This window comes from Moschus berezovskii, chromosome 19, assembly GCF_049115385.1.
Source record: "Moschus berezovskii isolate FMDL1 chromosome 19, NW_MosBer_1.0, whole genome shotgun sequence".
Taxonomy (NCBI): domain Eukaryota; kingdom Metazoa; phylum Chordata; class Mammalia; order Artiodactyla; family Moschidae; genus Moschus; species Moschus berezovskii.
This window is the reverse complement of record NC_142478.1, coordinates 54,017,688-54,032,597: the sequence shown is the minus strand read 5'-3', so window position 1 is coordinate 54,032,597 and position 14,910 is coordinate 54,017,688. Positions and strand designations below refer to the sequence as shown.

The window sequence follows — 14,910 nt, the reverse complement described above, 5'->3', positions numbered from 1 at the left end:
ATGAGAAAAACAACCAACCTTCTGGATTTCCTTGAGCAAGACACCATCAGTCATGAACTTGATTCTGGTCTCTTCGGTCACATTTCCTTCATATCGGATCTGATAGGAGACGACCCTGCAGGCACAAGCTACAGATCAGTCCCCTAGAGCTGCGGCTGCTTGGGGTTGTGGCCACTCCAATGAGACCAGCAGAGCAGGCCTGGTCCCGCTAGGCATGCGGCTAAGGGCAGGGTCCATCAGCTCCCCTACCAAGGGCCAGACACTGGGCCACTCTGTCTCCCTCTCTAGGACCCTGGCCTCCAGTGTGAGAGGTGAGGGGAACTCACAGACAAGTGCAGAGCATGTTAATCAAACATGCACATAGACCTTGGCTGGAGCCCGGTGTAAACAATCAACTCTAAAAACTTTGTAGGAGGCAAGCCAGGGAATGGGAACACGGAAGGAACACACTCAGGAGTTAGGACATACTTCTTAGTGATGGTAATGGTATTGCAATTATGTTTATAGTTGTCCTTAAAAAAAAAAAGTTACAGGGAATTCCCTGGTGGTCCTAGGGCTTCCCTGATGGCTCAGATGGTAAAGAGTCCACCTGCAATGCAGGAGACCCGGGTTCAGTCCCTGGGTTGGGAAGATCCCCTGGAGGAGTGCATGGCAACCCACTCCAATATTCTTGCCTGGAGAATCCCTGTGGACAGAGGAGACTGGTAGGCTACAGTCCATGGGGTCACAAAGAGTCAGACAAGACTGATCTACTAGGCACCCTGGTGGTCCAGTGTTTAGGACTCTGAGCTTCCATTGCAGGGGCCCAGGTTCAGTCCTCAGTTGGGAAACTAAGATTCCCAAGCTACAAGGGGCAGCCAAAAACAAAAATCCCCAAAACAGAGTCTTGATTTTTCAGACCTACACGATGAATATTGAGGCTGAGATGATAAGACGTCTGAAACTTGCTCCCCTAGAACTGAGGGAGAGCATGGGGCACAGATGAAACAGAGCTGGTCGTGAGGTGATAATTCCTGGAACTGGGTCTTGGGTACATGGGGGCTCGTTATACTAGTCTTTCCACTTTTGCATGTGGTTGGAAATTTAACACTAACAGGTTAAATAAAGAAGATGAAAGAAAGTGAGGACAGCTTTGTGTATACTATAAATTTCAAGATATACAATGAAATGGCATAGGAAAGATACGGAAATGTGTGAAAAGCCTCCAGGGTGAAAGAGGGCGTGTGTCACGGCTCAGCTCCTCCGGACCACCCTCAATCCTCCCCCATGAAGCAGAGCACTCACCGTGGCGACAGATTCATCTCCTTGGCTACTCGCTGGGACATGGCCACGGTGGCCACTCGGCGGGGCTCTGTGACGCCGATGATGCTGTTGTCACTGTGAGGGGGAGAACACAGGGCTGAATTTCAGGCAGGAAGGAGCTGACCCAGCAAGCCCGAGGCTGCTGTCGCTATAAACGTTCCTGGCTGGTGTCTGGGATCCTGGATTTCACGGGGGCTCCCACCTCTCCCTGATGGGTAAAAGGGGCTCCCTGGGCCTGGACTGTCAGTACAAACTACATGGTTCATGCTGACAACTGCTTTCCTTCAGGGAGTCTAGAATTTGGCAGGTACCAGGCAGAGAGTGCCCACGTGACCAATCCCTAATGAAGAACCCTGGGTGCTGAGTCTCTACGGGCATCCTGGTAGAGGACACTCATATGTGTTATCGCAACTCATCACTGGGGGAATGAAGCATGTCCCGTGTGACCTCCCAGGAGAGAGCTCTGGGAGCCTGAGCCTGGTTCCCCCAGACTTCACCCCATGTGCCTTCCTCCTTTGCTGATGGAACATTGTGTCCTTCACTGTAGGACCTGGGAGTCTTCCAAGAAAATTGCTGAACTTGGGGGCGGTCTTGGGGACCTCAATATACGTGGGTCAAAAGAGCTAACAGATGACACACTGCCGCTCCCTCTAGGAACTGATCTAAGTGTTTTACACAAGTCCAGTCATTTCATCTACATAACAACCCTGTGAAGTAGGTGGCAGTGATGAGCCCCCATCTCACAGCTGAGGCAACTCTGAGGCCCAGAGAGGTTAAGGAGCTTGCCCCAAGTCACACAGCATGTCAACCACAGAACTGGAATTAGATCTCCAGGAGCCCGTGCTTCTAACAACTTTAGGGAACCATGTATCACTGTCATCTGAGAGACCTGCGGGGGACCCTGCAGCCAGCCCCCACCTGCTGTAGCCTGCTTCATAGAGGAACTGCGGCACCTGGGTGGTCTTCCCGCTGCCGGTCTCACCACATATGATGACAATGGGGTGCTCAGCCACTGCCTCCATGATCACTTGTTCTTCAGAGAGAATCGGGAGCTTCAGCCGCTCTTCCTGGTGAGAGGAAGTCAGAACTCAGGGAATGGGGGGTTGAGGGGGGTTGCAGCCGCTGCAGAAGGGCAGACAGAATGAGGGGTCTTTGCTCAAAGCAAGACTATACAGGTGATGTGGTTCCTTGAAAGGCAGCAGCTGGCACCCAGTCAAGAGGGAACAGATGGGCCCCCCTGGAGGATGGAAGCCTTGACGGCTGGGGAGGGGGCCAGAGACATGGGTTGGGTCCTTCGGAATGTCACACCCGGCATCTGAAGGGTCAGCCTGGTGCAGAGAAGCCCCTGTGCAGCACAAGAACCCTCCGCTGCTGCTGGGGGGAGTTCACACTTGTGGAAGAGTCAATTCAGCAAACAACCGGGTGCTAATTTTACCAAAATTCAGGATGTGAGACAGCATCACATCCGAGGTGTGATTCTGCTAGGTACTCACACATGAGTGTATGCACACACACATGCACGCACACACAAGTATTACATAGTGAGGGAGGAGTTTTGTGAACCCCCGCTTGCTCTGATTATGTGTGAAGCATGCCTAATTTTTAAAACTCTGTTCTCTACTTCTATTCTACTGGTTAAAAAAAGCAGCACTGGCCATCTCATGAGCCCACGATGGTTGTGACCTCCAATTTGCAAACCCTGCCGCCCCAAAGTTTTGCACCTGTGCCGATGAGAAAAGGACAAGCAAACCAGCAGAGAAGGCGGGAGCAAAACACTAGAACATCTCAACCGTCCAGCGGAGATGACTACTTAAACTGTGCTCTATTCAAGCAGAGGAATACTCTACAGCAGCTTCAAAACCAAAACCCAACCAAATGGACCTCAGTGACATACATCTTCACAGGTAAGTAAATCCCAGGAACATAATGCTGGTTAACAAAAAAGCAAAGTGCAGGAAAACATATATGACACAAGGCCACTTATAAAAACAGACAAACCTAGGCTCGGGAATATGCTCATGGAAAAACCACAGAGAAAGGCCAAGGGAGGAACCACGGTGGGCACCAGGGATGCTGGATGGTGGAGCCTGGGTTGCTGAATACATGTGCGGAGCAGAATCCCACACCCCTCACTTGCCAGTGGATAGCATCAGGCTCTGACATCACCTACAAGGAAACCTTTGTGGCGTGAAGCCAGTGGAACTTCAAGGTCTGTTAGAGCAGTGAGCTCACCCTAATTCTTTATATATGTCAGGGGACATATATGTTTGTAATTTCCTTGGTTCTGTCTCATCGCAACAAAAATCTGAAGCGATGGATGGACCAGCCCTCTGACGGACCAGGGTCAAAAGCCATTGGTGGACCAGTGTTACAGCTGTTTTATTCAGAAAGTAAAGAAAAATACATCCTCGAGGCGTGAGGGCATGCCGACCCAAAAGACGTGAAGAGAAGAGAGGCCCCTGGTCCAATTCTGGCTCCTCTTTTTATGTTTTTTCTCCTCCCCCTGGGCCTGCCCCATGTAAATTGGGCTAACCAGGAGTGCTGTTTGTTCTACCTGAGGTCCTCACTCAGGTCCTCGGACCTTCCTTTGTTCTATTTTTGCAGGCTTTTCCCTTCCTTGTCTTTTTGCCACCACCATTCTGGACTCCTTTTTCCTATTCTAACTACCTAACATATATAAGCCGGAGAAGGCAATGGCAAGCCACTCCAGTACTCTTGCCTAGAAAATCCCATGGATGGAGGATCCTGGTAGGCTGCAGTCCATGGGGTCGCTACGAGTCAGACATGACTGAGAGACTTCACTTTCACTTTCACACATTGGAGAAGGAAATGGCAACCCACTCCAGTGTTCTTGCCTGGAGAATCCCAGGGACGGGGGAGCCTGGTGGGCTGCCATCTATGGGGTCACACAGAGTCTGACACGACTGAAGTGACTTAGCAGCAGCAGCAGCAACATATATAAGCACACAAACATACCTGTGACTGGAATTGCAATCTCATTAAACTGTGTATGTTAAGTTGCTTCAGTCGTGTCCGACTCTTTGCGATCCTATGGACTGTAGCCCACCAGGCTCCTCTGTCCACGGGATTCTCCAGGCAAGAATACTGGAGTGGGTTGCTGTGCGCTCCTCCAGAGGATCTTTCCGATCAAGGGATCAAACCTGTGTCTTTTACGTCTCTTGCATTGGCAGGTGGGTTCTTTACCACTAGCACCACCTGGGAAGCCCTCTCAGTAAACTACTACTTTTCATACAGAACAATGACTAATATTTTCTATTATTTTTCATAAAAAAAAAAAAAAAAGCTGGTCACATCCCACATGTTTCCGCAATCCAATCTGTGGTTTGAAACTGCTGCTCTGAGGCCCGTGAGTCCTCTGCCTCAGGGCCTTTGCTCACTCAGTCCTCAGAATGGGACGGCCCCCAGTTCTCAGCTGGTCACCGAGCTCCTACCCCAGAAGACACTTTCCCTGACGGGTCTATGTATTCCCGCACTGCCCCCTCGTGGTACCCGATCTTCCCTTCCGTGGCTCTTGTCCCTCCCCTTGTGTGACACTGTGCTGTCCACCTTGGTGTCATCCGCTGGACTGAAACGCCAGAGGCCGCAGACCGCTCTACTTCCTGGGCTGGCCGGTGGACAGAGTAACCACCATCTACGATGCGCCAAACCCTGAGGCGTCACCAACCTCGAAGCAGTCTCATTAAACCTCTTATTCTTCATTGGAACAATGCACTAATATTTTCTATTTCATTCTTCCATGGGCCTCGAGCTTCACGTCCCTGACTTCTTGTCGTGACGACCCAGTAAGACACGCACTTTACCAGACAAGGAAACCAAGTGCAGAGGTGGAACCCCTGTGAGCAGACAGGTACCCCCAGTCCACAGGTGCAGAAAATGGGGCCCAGGAATGTGCGGGGAGGCGGAGGGATCAGCACTCCATTCCAGGCCAACTGACTCCAGAGCCTAAGCTCTTGCCCCGAGGAGTGGACATGTGGGCCAGGACCCGTGGTCAGAGGCTGCAGGTGACAGCGACCGAAGATGAGAAAGGCAGCTGACACCCATCTCAAGAGCCCCACCACGTGCTGGGCACTCATTCATCAGCCTGACAAGGCGGGGACAGCTACCCCCCTTTTCCAGATGATGAAACCTAGCCACAAAAGGAGATACAACCCGCTCAGATCCCGGGGTGCCCTCTGCGGCACCCTCGGCCCCTCACTGTAGTGACCTGATCCCCTAAGCTCTTCATCGAACACCGGAGTCACCAACCTGCATTTCAGGGGAGCGGCTCACGGGGATGAAGACGGCGGGCTTTAACGGGGGCCTGGCCAGGGCAGAGGCTGCCGCGGGAGTAGCTGCCGGAGGGGCAGGAGTCTCGGCCGGGCTGCTGGGCACTGGGCTCTGGCCCCTGGCCCCAGATGGAGCTGGTGGCAGGTGCGCTTGGGCCGACTCTGCACTGGCCTCTGACCGATTGTCTGTTGGGGCCTCCTCGGGTTCTGAGTCCACTGAGGATTCAGACTCCTCTTCTGCCTCCTGGAGGCGGCGCTTCCGGTGGGCCCCACTGAGGCTGCTGATCTTCTCCGGACCCTGGGCTGCCATCTCATTGGGTTTCCTGCCAGGAAGGCCAGAAATCAGACTCTAGGACAGGCCAGCTGACCTGAGGAGGCTCTGGGTTGCTGAAGGCGCATCAGAGGCAGGACTCAGAGGCCACACCCCTTCCTGCCTCAGGGCCTTTGCACCCGCTGCCCACGGTCCCTGCAGGTAACTTCTCCCTCACTTGACTCAAAGGTCGCCTCTCAGGAAGACTTCCCCTGACTCTGCAGCCTCAATCACCTCTCCCACCCTCTCCATCTTCTTCACCCTGCTCTTTTCTACGGAGCAATTTCAGCACTAGATGCGTGTGTATTTGTCTAGCTACTGCCCATCTCCCCGCCACCAGAATGTAAGCTCCGGGGAAGAAACTTTATTTCTGTGCACTGCTCTATTCCAAGGGCCCAAAGGAGAGCCTGAGATGCAGTTTGCATTCAATAAGCAGTCGTTAAATGTGCCACAAGTCTTATGGTTTGGTACTAGAAATGAACACGGGCCAAGTGTGAGAGAGCAGAGAACAGGGGCCTGAGCTGAGGGAATACATGGGCCCCACCTAGGGCCAGCTGCCCTGCGGGAATGCCAGCTGGTGTGGCCAGATCATCCAACGGGTCAATACTGGGGCATGAGGAGGAACCTGGGATTTTAACATGAAAGCTAGTTCTTAAATATTGACTGTGGAAGTGTCTGTCTTCCCCAAATTCACGGCCACCCAGATACTCAAAATATAATCTGATGTGGAAACAGGGTTTTTGCAGATGTCATTAAGACGAGGTCAAACTGGATTAGGGTGGGCCCTAAATCCAGTGCCTGGTGTCCTTCTAAGAAGAGAAAACAGAGACCCAGACCCAGACAGGAGAAGGCCGCGGGGTTCTGAGAGAGACACACAGAGGACACTACAACGATAGAGACTGGGGTGACGCGGACTGTGGAGCACCCAGGGTTGCTGGCACCCCCAGAAGCTAGAGAACAGAATGGAACAGATTCTCCTGTCCCTGGCAGGAACCAACGCCACTGACACCTTGACTTTGGACTTCCGGCCGTCAGAGCCACGAGAATAAATTCCTCTTGTGTTAAGGTGCCTGGTTTGTGGCGCCTTGTTACCAAAGCTCTAGAAGACTCATACGTGGACAAAAGATCCAAATGCCTACTGATGCTACATGAACCAGACAAAACCTGCTAATGGGCTAAATCGAATTCTTGACCGCCTGGTGGCAATTTCTAGTCGGCTCGTCCCTGCACCAGTTGGAGGGACCTGAAATGCAAGACTCGGTGCTTCAGGGAAACACCAGCATCCCTGGAGTAAGGAACTCTGCTGTCTTACGCATTGTAGGATATTCAGCAGCATGTGAGGTCTCTACCCATTGGACATATTTTAGCACATGGATTATTGCAAATGTATTTTCTCATAATCCCAGGAGACCACATAACTTCCAAGACATTTCCCCGCCCTGGGAACCCTGGCGGGAGGAACGGGCTTCAGAGAGGAACCTGGTGACTTACTCTTTGGTGTGGTACATGCGTTCCCCAGTGCCTAGCTTGGACGTGGTGTAGAAGAGTCTCATCTCAGCTTCTGAAACCTGGACTTCACTCAATTTCTGTAGCATCTCAGCTCGCTGGGGAAGGAAGCAAGTGTGTTATACATTTGGCATCATGAGCCTCTCTTTAGAAGGGAAGTTGAGACTCTAAATAAATTTACAGCATCCCTAACACCCACAGTCTTTTTTAAACCAAAGGCTGAACTTCAACTGCCTGGCTTCACAGTGTTCTTAACGTCGACAGACATGTGAGCTTGGGGTGGCTTCTTATCCCCTTACAGAGGGTGTGGTTGGATAAACAAGGTTTTTTTGCCCCATGGTGTGTCATAAGAGATTATCGACTAGCCAGATGCCCATGAAAGGGAGATGGAATAAATAAAGTAGGGCCCATTTGTATAATGCAAGACTCCCCCGTGGTTAGTACAAGGGAGAAACGCCTCTCTGTGTGATGGGAAGTAGTCCCCACGCTATCTGGAATAAAGCAGTGAGAGGGGGTAAGCCCAGTTGGTTCCCTTCCTCTGGGTGAGCGAGTCATGAGTGTTTGTTTCACTATTCTTGAAATTATACAGACACTTTATATGTGATCATATATGTGTGTATATGTACACACACAGGTATACACACGTGCAGAAATGTCATAACTGAGAAAAGAAAAAACAAGGTACAAAACAGCAAGCAAAGATGCTCGCAGGATTAAAAAACAGCACGCACTCACAGGAAAGTGAGTCCTCCCCTGGATGAAGAGCTCCAGGGACTGATGTCAGAGCGGCTAATGGCAGGCCTGTATGTGTCCCCTGGTAGTCACAGCACCCTGGGTGGTCACCCCGTCAAAAAGACTAAAGAGGGATGGGAGAGAGGTTCAAGAGGGAGGGGATATATGTGTACTTACAGCTGATTCATGGTGTTATACAGCAGAAACTAACACAGCATTGTAAAGCAAAACTCCAATTTAAAAAGACTATTAGAAGGTAGTCTCTTTGAAGCCTTTAGATCAGGTTTCTCGGTCTCCACACTACTAGCATTTAGAGTCAGATAATTTTTTGACGTTCTGGGCACTGCAGGCTATTTAAAAACATCCCAGGCCTCTACCCTGCAAAATGCTAGTAGCAGCCTCCAAATCGTCACAACCCCAAAAGTCTCCAGACTTGGCCAAATGGTCTCAGGGGAGGCAAAACTGTCTCTGTTGAGTCACTGCCCCAGACCCGAATACCAATTTATAGGAGACTGGACAGGGGAAGAACACTTTAAATGACAGAGGTAAAAAAAATTTAATCCAGACCACGGGAAAGTCTTTGAGACAAACAAACTAATCTCTGCAACAAATGATAAAGGGGAAAGACAAGAGATGGGGTGGGGAGCAGCAATGAAATGGTGCAAAGTTTGACTATTTACTGGATATTTGATGGTATTTTGAAAAAATCTGGACGTGCTAAAGGCACTGCAGTTATTGGAAATGGTCTTTATTTTAGAGAAAGCAAACTGAAATATTCAGAGATACAATGCTACATAATAGGTTGAATGGTGGCCCTCCAAAAAGATACATCCATGTCCCAGTGCATGCTAAGTTGCTTCATTTGTGTCCTACTCTTTGCACTCCTATGGACTGAAGCCTGCCAGGCTCTCTGTCCATGGAGATTCTCCAGGCAAGAATACTGGAGTGGGTTGCCATGCCCTGCTCCAGGGCATCTTCTAGACTCAGAGATCTCACCCAAGTCTCTTACGTTTCCTGCAATGGCAGGCGAGTTCTTTACCACTAGCACCACCTGGGAAGCCTGTGTCCCGGGGTGGGATCTTATTCAAGTTAAGGGTAATTAAGGATCTCAAGATGAGATACTGGATTAACCAGGTGAGTCCGAATTCAAAGACAAGTGTCCTTCTCAGAGATACACAGAGGAGAGACACATAAGGGAGCAGCCCACGTGAAGATGCGGGCAGAGAATGGAGTGATGTGGCCACAAGCCAAGGAAACCTGCAGCCACCAGGATTTGGAAGAGGCTGGGTACTGTCCTCCCCTGGAACCTTCAGAAGGAGCACAGCCCTTCCCACCCTTTGATTTCAGACTTCTGGCTTTCAGATCAGCAAGAGAACACATTTCCATTGTTTAAGACACCCAGTTGGCAGTCATTTGTCAGGACAGCCACAGAAACAGTACAGATTGAGGCTGCCTGGGCTCTGATCTACAGGGTAGGAAAGTGACCGGCTGTGGAGATGATCGAGGTTGACAAAGGGCCTGACAACTGTTGGAGCTGAAGACAGGTACATGGGACCTTGTGACACTAATGTCTCTACTTTTATATATGTTAGAATTTCTCAATACAAAATTTTCTCCTTAAGAAAACATTAAGCAAAAAAGGCCAAAACTCTCTAGGATAAAGTTTAAAAAATAAAATGAATGCAGGGTGGAGAATAAACAGTGAGCACGCTGATCAACTTGACTCCTGGTTCAACAAACATGGTCTCTATAAACCTGGACCCATTCCAGACTGACAGACACCCCAGAAGCATGTCCTCCTTCGAGGGCTGGAAGGTTCTGATTTTGCACGTCCCACACGTGGCACTAGTTATATGTGGCTATTTGTATTTAAATTAATTAAAACCAAATCACATTAAAAATTCAATTCCTCTGGGACTTCCCTGGTGGTCCAGTGGCTGGACATGCTCCCAATGCAGGGGGCCTGGGTTCGATCCCTGGTCAGGGAACTAGATCCCACATGTTGCAACTAAAGATCTCACATTCTGCAACTAAGATCAGGTGCAGCCAAATAAATATACTAAAAAAAAAAAAATCAGTTTCTCAATCTGACTGGCCACATTTCACGTGCTCAACAGCCACACATGGCTGTTGACCACTGTACTATTTGCTGCAGACAAAGAATTTGTCCTTCATTCCAGAAAGTTCTATCTGACGGTCCTATTGCAGAGATCATGTCAGGGGACACAGACCCCTTCCCTCCCCATCCGTCGCCAGTCTGGAGGGCTGAGTGCAGACAAAGCATGCATACCTGGCTCTTCTTCTCCTTCTGGTCTAAGATTCTCTGCAGCATCTTCCGTTCTTTCTTGGTCAGGGGCTTCTTCTCCTTCTTGGATAGGGGAGGGGCTTTGGTCTTTTTCTTCTTCTTCCCGGGAAGGACAAGAGCGTTGCTTGCATCAACTCCTTTCAATGTGTCCTTATCTGAAAAGATACGCTCGCCTGACCCACAGCCTGGAGGCTGGAGAGCGAGGATGCCTAGGGTCTCAAGATGCTATCTTAATGCTGTTTTCCTCCAGGGTGGCCCTCCTGCCCTCCGAGCGAACCATCCAAACACCTTCACAGGAATGGGGATGTAGGCCCACCGCACCTTCACTACACTGTCCATCCAGCACCTGTCACAGGTTAGCCTCTGCCAAGAGTCGGAGTACCTCCATCCTTGTGTTTTGGGAGACAGAAGGAGGTAGAGCAAGGAGGGAATAAACTACACCAGTGCCTTCCTCCCAGTAGGGTCCTGCTTTCAGAGAGTCTGTGAGGTCAAACCACTTCTACAATAACTCTAAAAGATACTCTCCTCCGGGTGTACAGGGGACTAAGTACTGAGCTTGTGTTATATCTATTTTTAAATGTTGGCATTTTTGGGAATTCCCTGGTGGCGTAGTGGTTAAGACACCATGCTTTCACTGCAAGGGGTACAAATCCATTCCTGGTTGAGGAACTAAAATCCCATGTCACAACTAACCTCGTTTGCTGCAGCTGCTGAGCCCACGTGCCACAACAAGAGAAGCCCATGTGCTACAGTAATGATCCACTGAAGCCAAAAATCAATCAAAACAAAAAAAAAAACCAAACCCCCAAACCCCTGTTTTAATTTCTAATATGATAAATTTCGATAGGCAGAACTCACCCTAACAAGATCACTTTGGGGTCTTCAGTGTTTAAGAACGTTAAAAATGTCCTTAGAGGAAAAAAATTGAGAACCAATGTGCCATAGGAAGAAAAAGGGGGGGATATGCTAAAAATAAAAATAAGGAAGAGGGTAACAATATTGGATCAGTGATCAGAAAAGGCTCTTTGCAGAAGGCAAGCTGCTTTATAATCTTATAAGGTCCCTCTGGCCCCTAAAAGTCTCAAGGATAAATGGAGATGTCTTGTTCTAGGGTGAGAAACTTTCCCCAAATCTTTGGGTCTAAAAGACCTCAGGTTCCTCTGTGCTCACTTCACTGTCAGTCTATCTCACCTCCTGAGCTGTCACTGTTACAACGAACGATGTCCATCACAGGACAGGTCAGTAAAGACACAGCCTGTCTTTACTTTTCAAAGCATTGTCAGTTACAAATATATTCTCCCAAAATACCACCCCCATGAACAGGTATGTAACTGCTGGACCCATGTGACAGCTGAGAAAACTAAGGCACAGAGATATCAGGTGAGTTACTTCAACTCCCAGCCAATCCCTGCAACTTCTGAGGAGGGAATTTCGACTCCAGATTCTGACCTTGACAATCTTTCCCATAACTTTACTGCCTTCAGTGTCCAAGAGGAGAGTGTGGAAGAGGAGGCTGGTTAGTGGGTGAAGAGAAGTAGGCTTCCCCATTGGGCCAGGTTCTCCTTCCTTCCACCTCCAAAATCTAGGCTCACTCTTCCCTAATGCCTAAATCAGCTTGAGCTTCAGGGATCCTATACAAGCAGCCAGATGAGTTTAACTTTGGAGTGTGTTCAGTTTCAAGGGCCAGCAGGACAACTGAACTCACTCAATAACTTCATCCTCAACTCTCCTGAGAAACTGGACCAATCAAGGTCACTGATGGCCTCCCCGGTGTTACATCCAGGGGTCCTTCTCTCCCTCCCTGACCCCACAGCAACATGACACAAATGTTGGGTCTTCTTCATGGTCCCTGGACAACCACACTCCCAAGGGTCTCCTCCCACCCCACTGGGCTAAACTCACTGCTCAGTGAGAGCTGGTCCAGTCTTCAGGCTTAAATAAATATCATCTATACACAGTGATGATTCCAAACTGCTATCTCCCCTGGACTTGCCTCTTCTAAGCATCTGTGTCAACAGCTGCCTGACTATCCCTCTACTTGGATATCTAACAGGGCCCCCAAAACACTCATATCCAAAACCAAGCTCTCGGCCTCTTCCCAAACTGGCCCTTCCCTGCCTTCTCCAGCTTTCAGCCAGCAAATCCTATTAGCTCCATCTTCCAAATACCTCTTGAATTCAACCACTTCTCACATCCTCGGCTGCTGCCTCCCCGGACCAACCATCAAATCCTGCCCTACTGACTGTACTCAGCAGCCTTCTATCCAATCGCCCTGATTCTTTGCCCCCTACTGCTTTTCCTCAATACAGCACCAGAGTGATGCTGTTACCCTAAGCCCATACCTTGTTCTTCCTCTGCTCTAAACCCTGCAGGTCCACTGTCCTCACCATGACCCACCAGGTCCTACCCATCCTGCCCCTACTTTATATTTCGTCTCCACTCAGCCATTCTGATGGCCCTCAGCTCTTAAGGATTCAATGCTTTTCTCAATGGGGCCTTCCCCGTCTACCGTCGAAACTCTGCAACCCACCAAACACCTCTTGTACTTTATCTGTTTAGTATGAACATATGCAAAATATTCTATATATTCTGTGTTTTTCTTTACTTGTCTCTTCCCAAAAGCATACAAACCGTGCATGGTAGGGATTTTTCTTCCACCGTAATCTCATCTCTGTTACTCTCCTAGAATAGTGCCTGGCACACCATAGTCTTCCCTAACAAAACGGAGGAGTCTAAGCAGAAAAGTCAAGCAGCCTGGGCTTGACAGATCAGACAGATCCGGGCTGAAAAGTACAAACTTAAAGGTCGCTGGTGGGGAGGTTATAATTGATGCCATCAAAATGAATGGAATTACCTTATTTTCTTGTCCAAATTCCCCACGTTGCTATACTACGACCACGCTGGAAAGAAACTCCAGGTATTGTTCCAAACTCAATTAAAACGAATACTGTCACTATTCCCCCTTTCTTTGGATCATCTGAGGTGGGGGGCCTCTCTCCGGAAGCCTTCCGGAGTCGCAGAAGCAGGACATAGTCCGGGTATTCTTCAGTCCCACTGGCCAGCCCTGGCCCCAAGGCCCTGGTTGTCTCTGACCCGAAACCCAGCCCCTATCCAGGGCCTTCTTACCTTCCAGTTCCAGCCGCACGGGGGGCGGCTCGGGAGGGCCTTTAGAGGTGCCGGGGGCCGCCTGCTGGCGTCCCTTGATGTTGTACCTCCGGCGCAGCTTCCCCATGGCGCCCGAACTGCTGCTCCTGTAGGTAGGGTAGTCAAGACCCGCGCACTTCTAAGCCCAACCCACGTGGACCCCCACCAAAGTTCAGGACCGAAAATTTCCGGGCTACTCTCTCGCGAGAGCTGGTATTACCAGAACTCCTGCGGGCGGGGCTAGAGGCGGGGTCACGTTAAAAACCAAGGCCGGTGGGGGCGGAGTGAGGCGGGGCCAAGTTAGGGAGGGGCGGGGCCTGAGGTGCCCAAGAGTCTTCTGTCATAGCACAGGGCTGTTCGCAAGAATGTGGTTTGAGCCTCTAAATCTGAATTACCTACTAATATTAATTTGGGAATGATAGTGTTTTGTCGGCTTTAAAAATATAACCTACTCCCAATACAGTCTTCTTCCGTCTTTTTTTGGCTTATCTGTACTTTCTGATATTCTTACCAGCAACATTATTTGTGTAGTAAAAAAGGCATTAAATATTTTCATTACAAAGACAGAAAAAGTAAAAGAAGGAATCAATTAGACAACTTTGCATTTTCATGACCACATCACATTTTCTGCATTGCACTCGGAAATATTGTATTTTCCGAATTTTGTAATTCTGTGAATAGAACAGGTATATTGTGTCTTACTAACTCAACATTCAAAAAACTAAGATCATGGCATCCAATCCCATCACTTCATGGCAAACAGATGGAGAAAAAATGGAAATAGTGACAGACTTTACTTTTTTGGGCTCCAAAATCACTGCAGATGATGACTGCAGTCATGAAATTAAAAGATGCTTGCTTCTTGGAAGAAAAGCTATGACCAGCCTAGGCAACATATTAAAAAGCAGAGACATTACTTTGCCAACAGAGGTCCATATAGTCAAAGCTATGGTTTTTCCAGTAGTCATGTACGGATGTGAGATTTGGACCATAAAGAAAGCTGAGCCCCAAAAGGAGAAGACACTTGAGAATCCCTTGGACTGCAAGGAGATCAAACCAGTCAATCCTAAAGGAAATCAGTCCTGAATATTCATTGGAAGGACTGATGCTGAAGCTCAAGCTCCAATAGTTTGGCCACCTGATGTGAAGAATTGACTCATTGAATAAGACCCTGATGCTGGGAAAGATTGAAGACAGGAGGAGAAGGGGATGCCAGAGGATGAGATGGTTGGATAGAATCACCGACTCAATGGACATGAGTTTGAGCAAGCTTCGTGAGTTGGTGATGGACAGAGAGGCCTGGCATTGTGCAGTCTATGGGGTCG

The 14,910-nt window shown here is 49.3% G+C and overlaps 1 protein-coding gene across 2 annotated transcripts in view; it reads right to left on the bottom strand.

The window, feature by feature from the left end:
- The window catches only part of DHX37 (DEAH-box helicase 37), a 31,275-nt gene extending 17,468 nt beyond the window's left edge, over positions 1-13,807 (bottom strand). The window contains exons 1-7 of one of the 2 annotated variants that reach the window (XM_055405092.2): positions 13,568-13,807; positions 10,427-10,596; positions 7,390-7,502; positions 5,569-5,911; positions 2,221-2,369; positions 1,285-1,377; positions 19-115 (exon numbers count right to left, since the gene is read on the bottom strand). In XM_055405092.2, the coding sequence (XP_055261067.2) occupies positions 19-115; positions 1,285-1,377; positions 2,221-2,369; positions 5,569-5,911; positions 7,390-7,502; positions 10,427-10,596; positions 13,568-13,673 (1,071 nt within the window). In that variant the 5' untranslated portion in view covers positions 13,674-13,807. The remainder of the gene's footprint in view (positions 1-18; positions 116-1,284; positions 1,378-2,220; positions 2,370-5,568; positions 5,912-7,389; positions 7,503-10,426; positions 10,597-13,567) is intronic. The other variant, XM_055405091.2, reaches the window with a different exon arrangement.
- Positions 13,808-14,910: the final 1,103 nt, after the last annotated feature.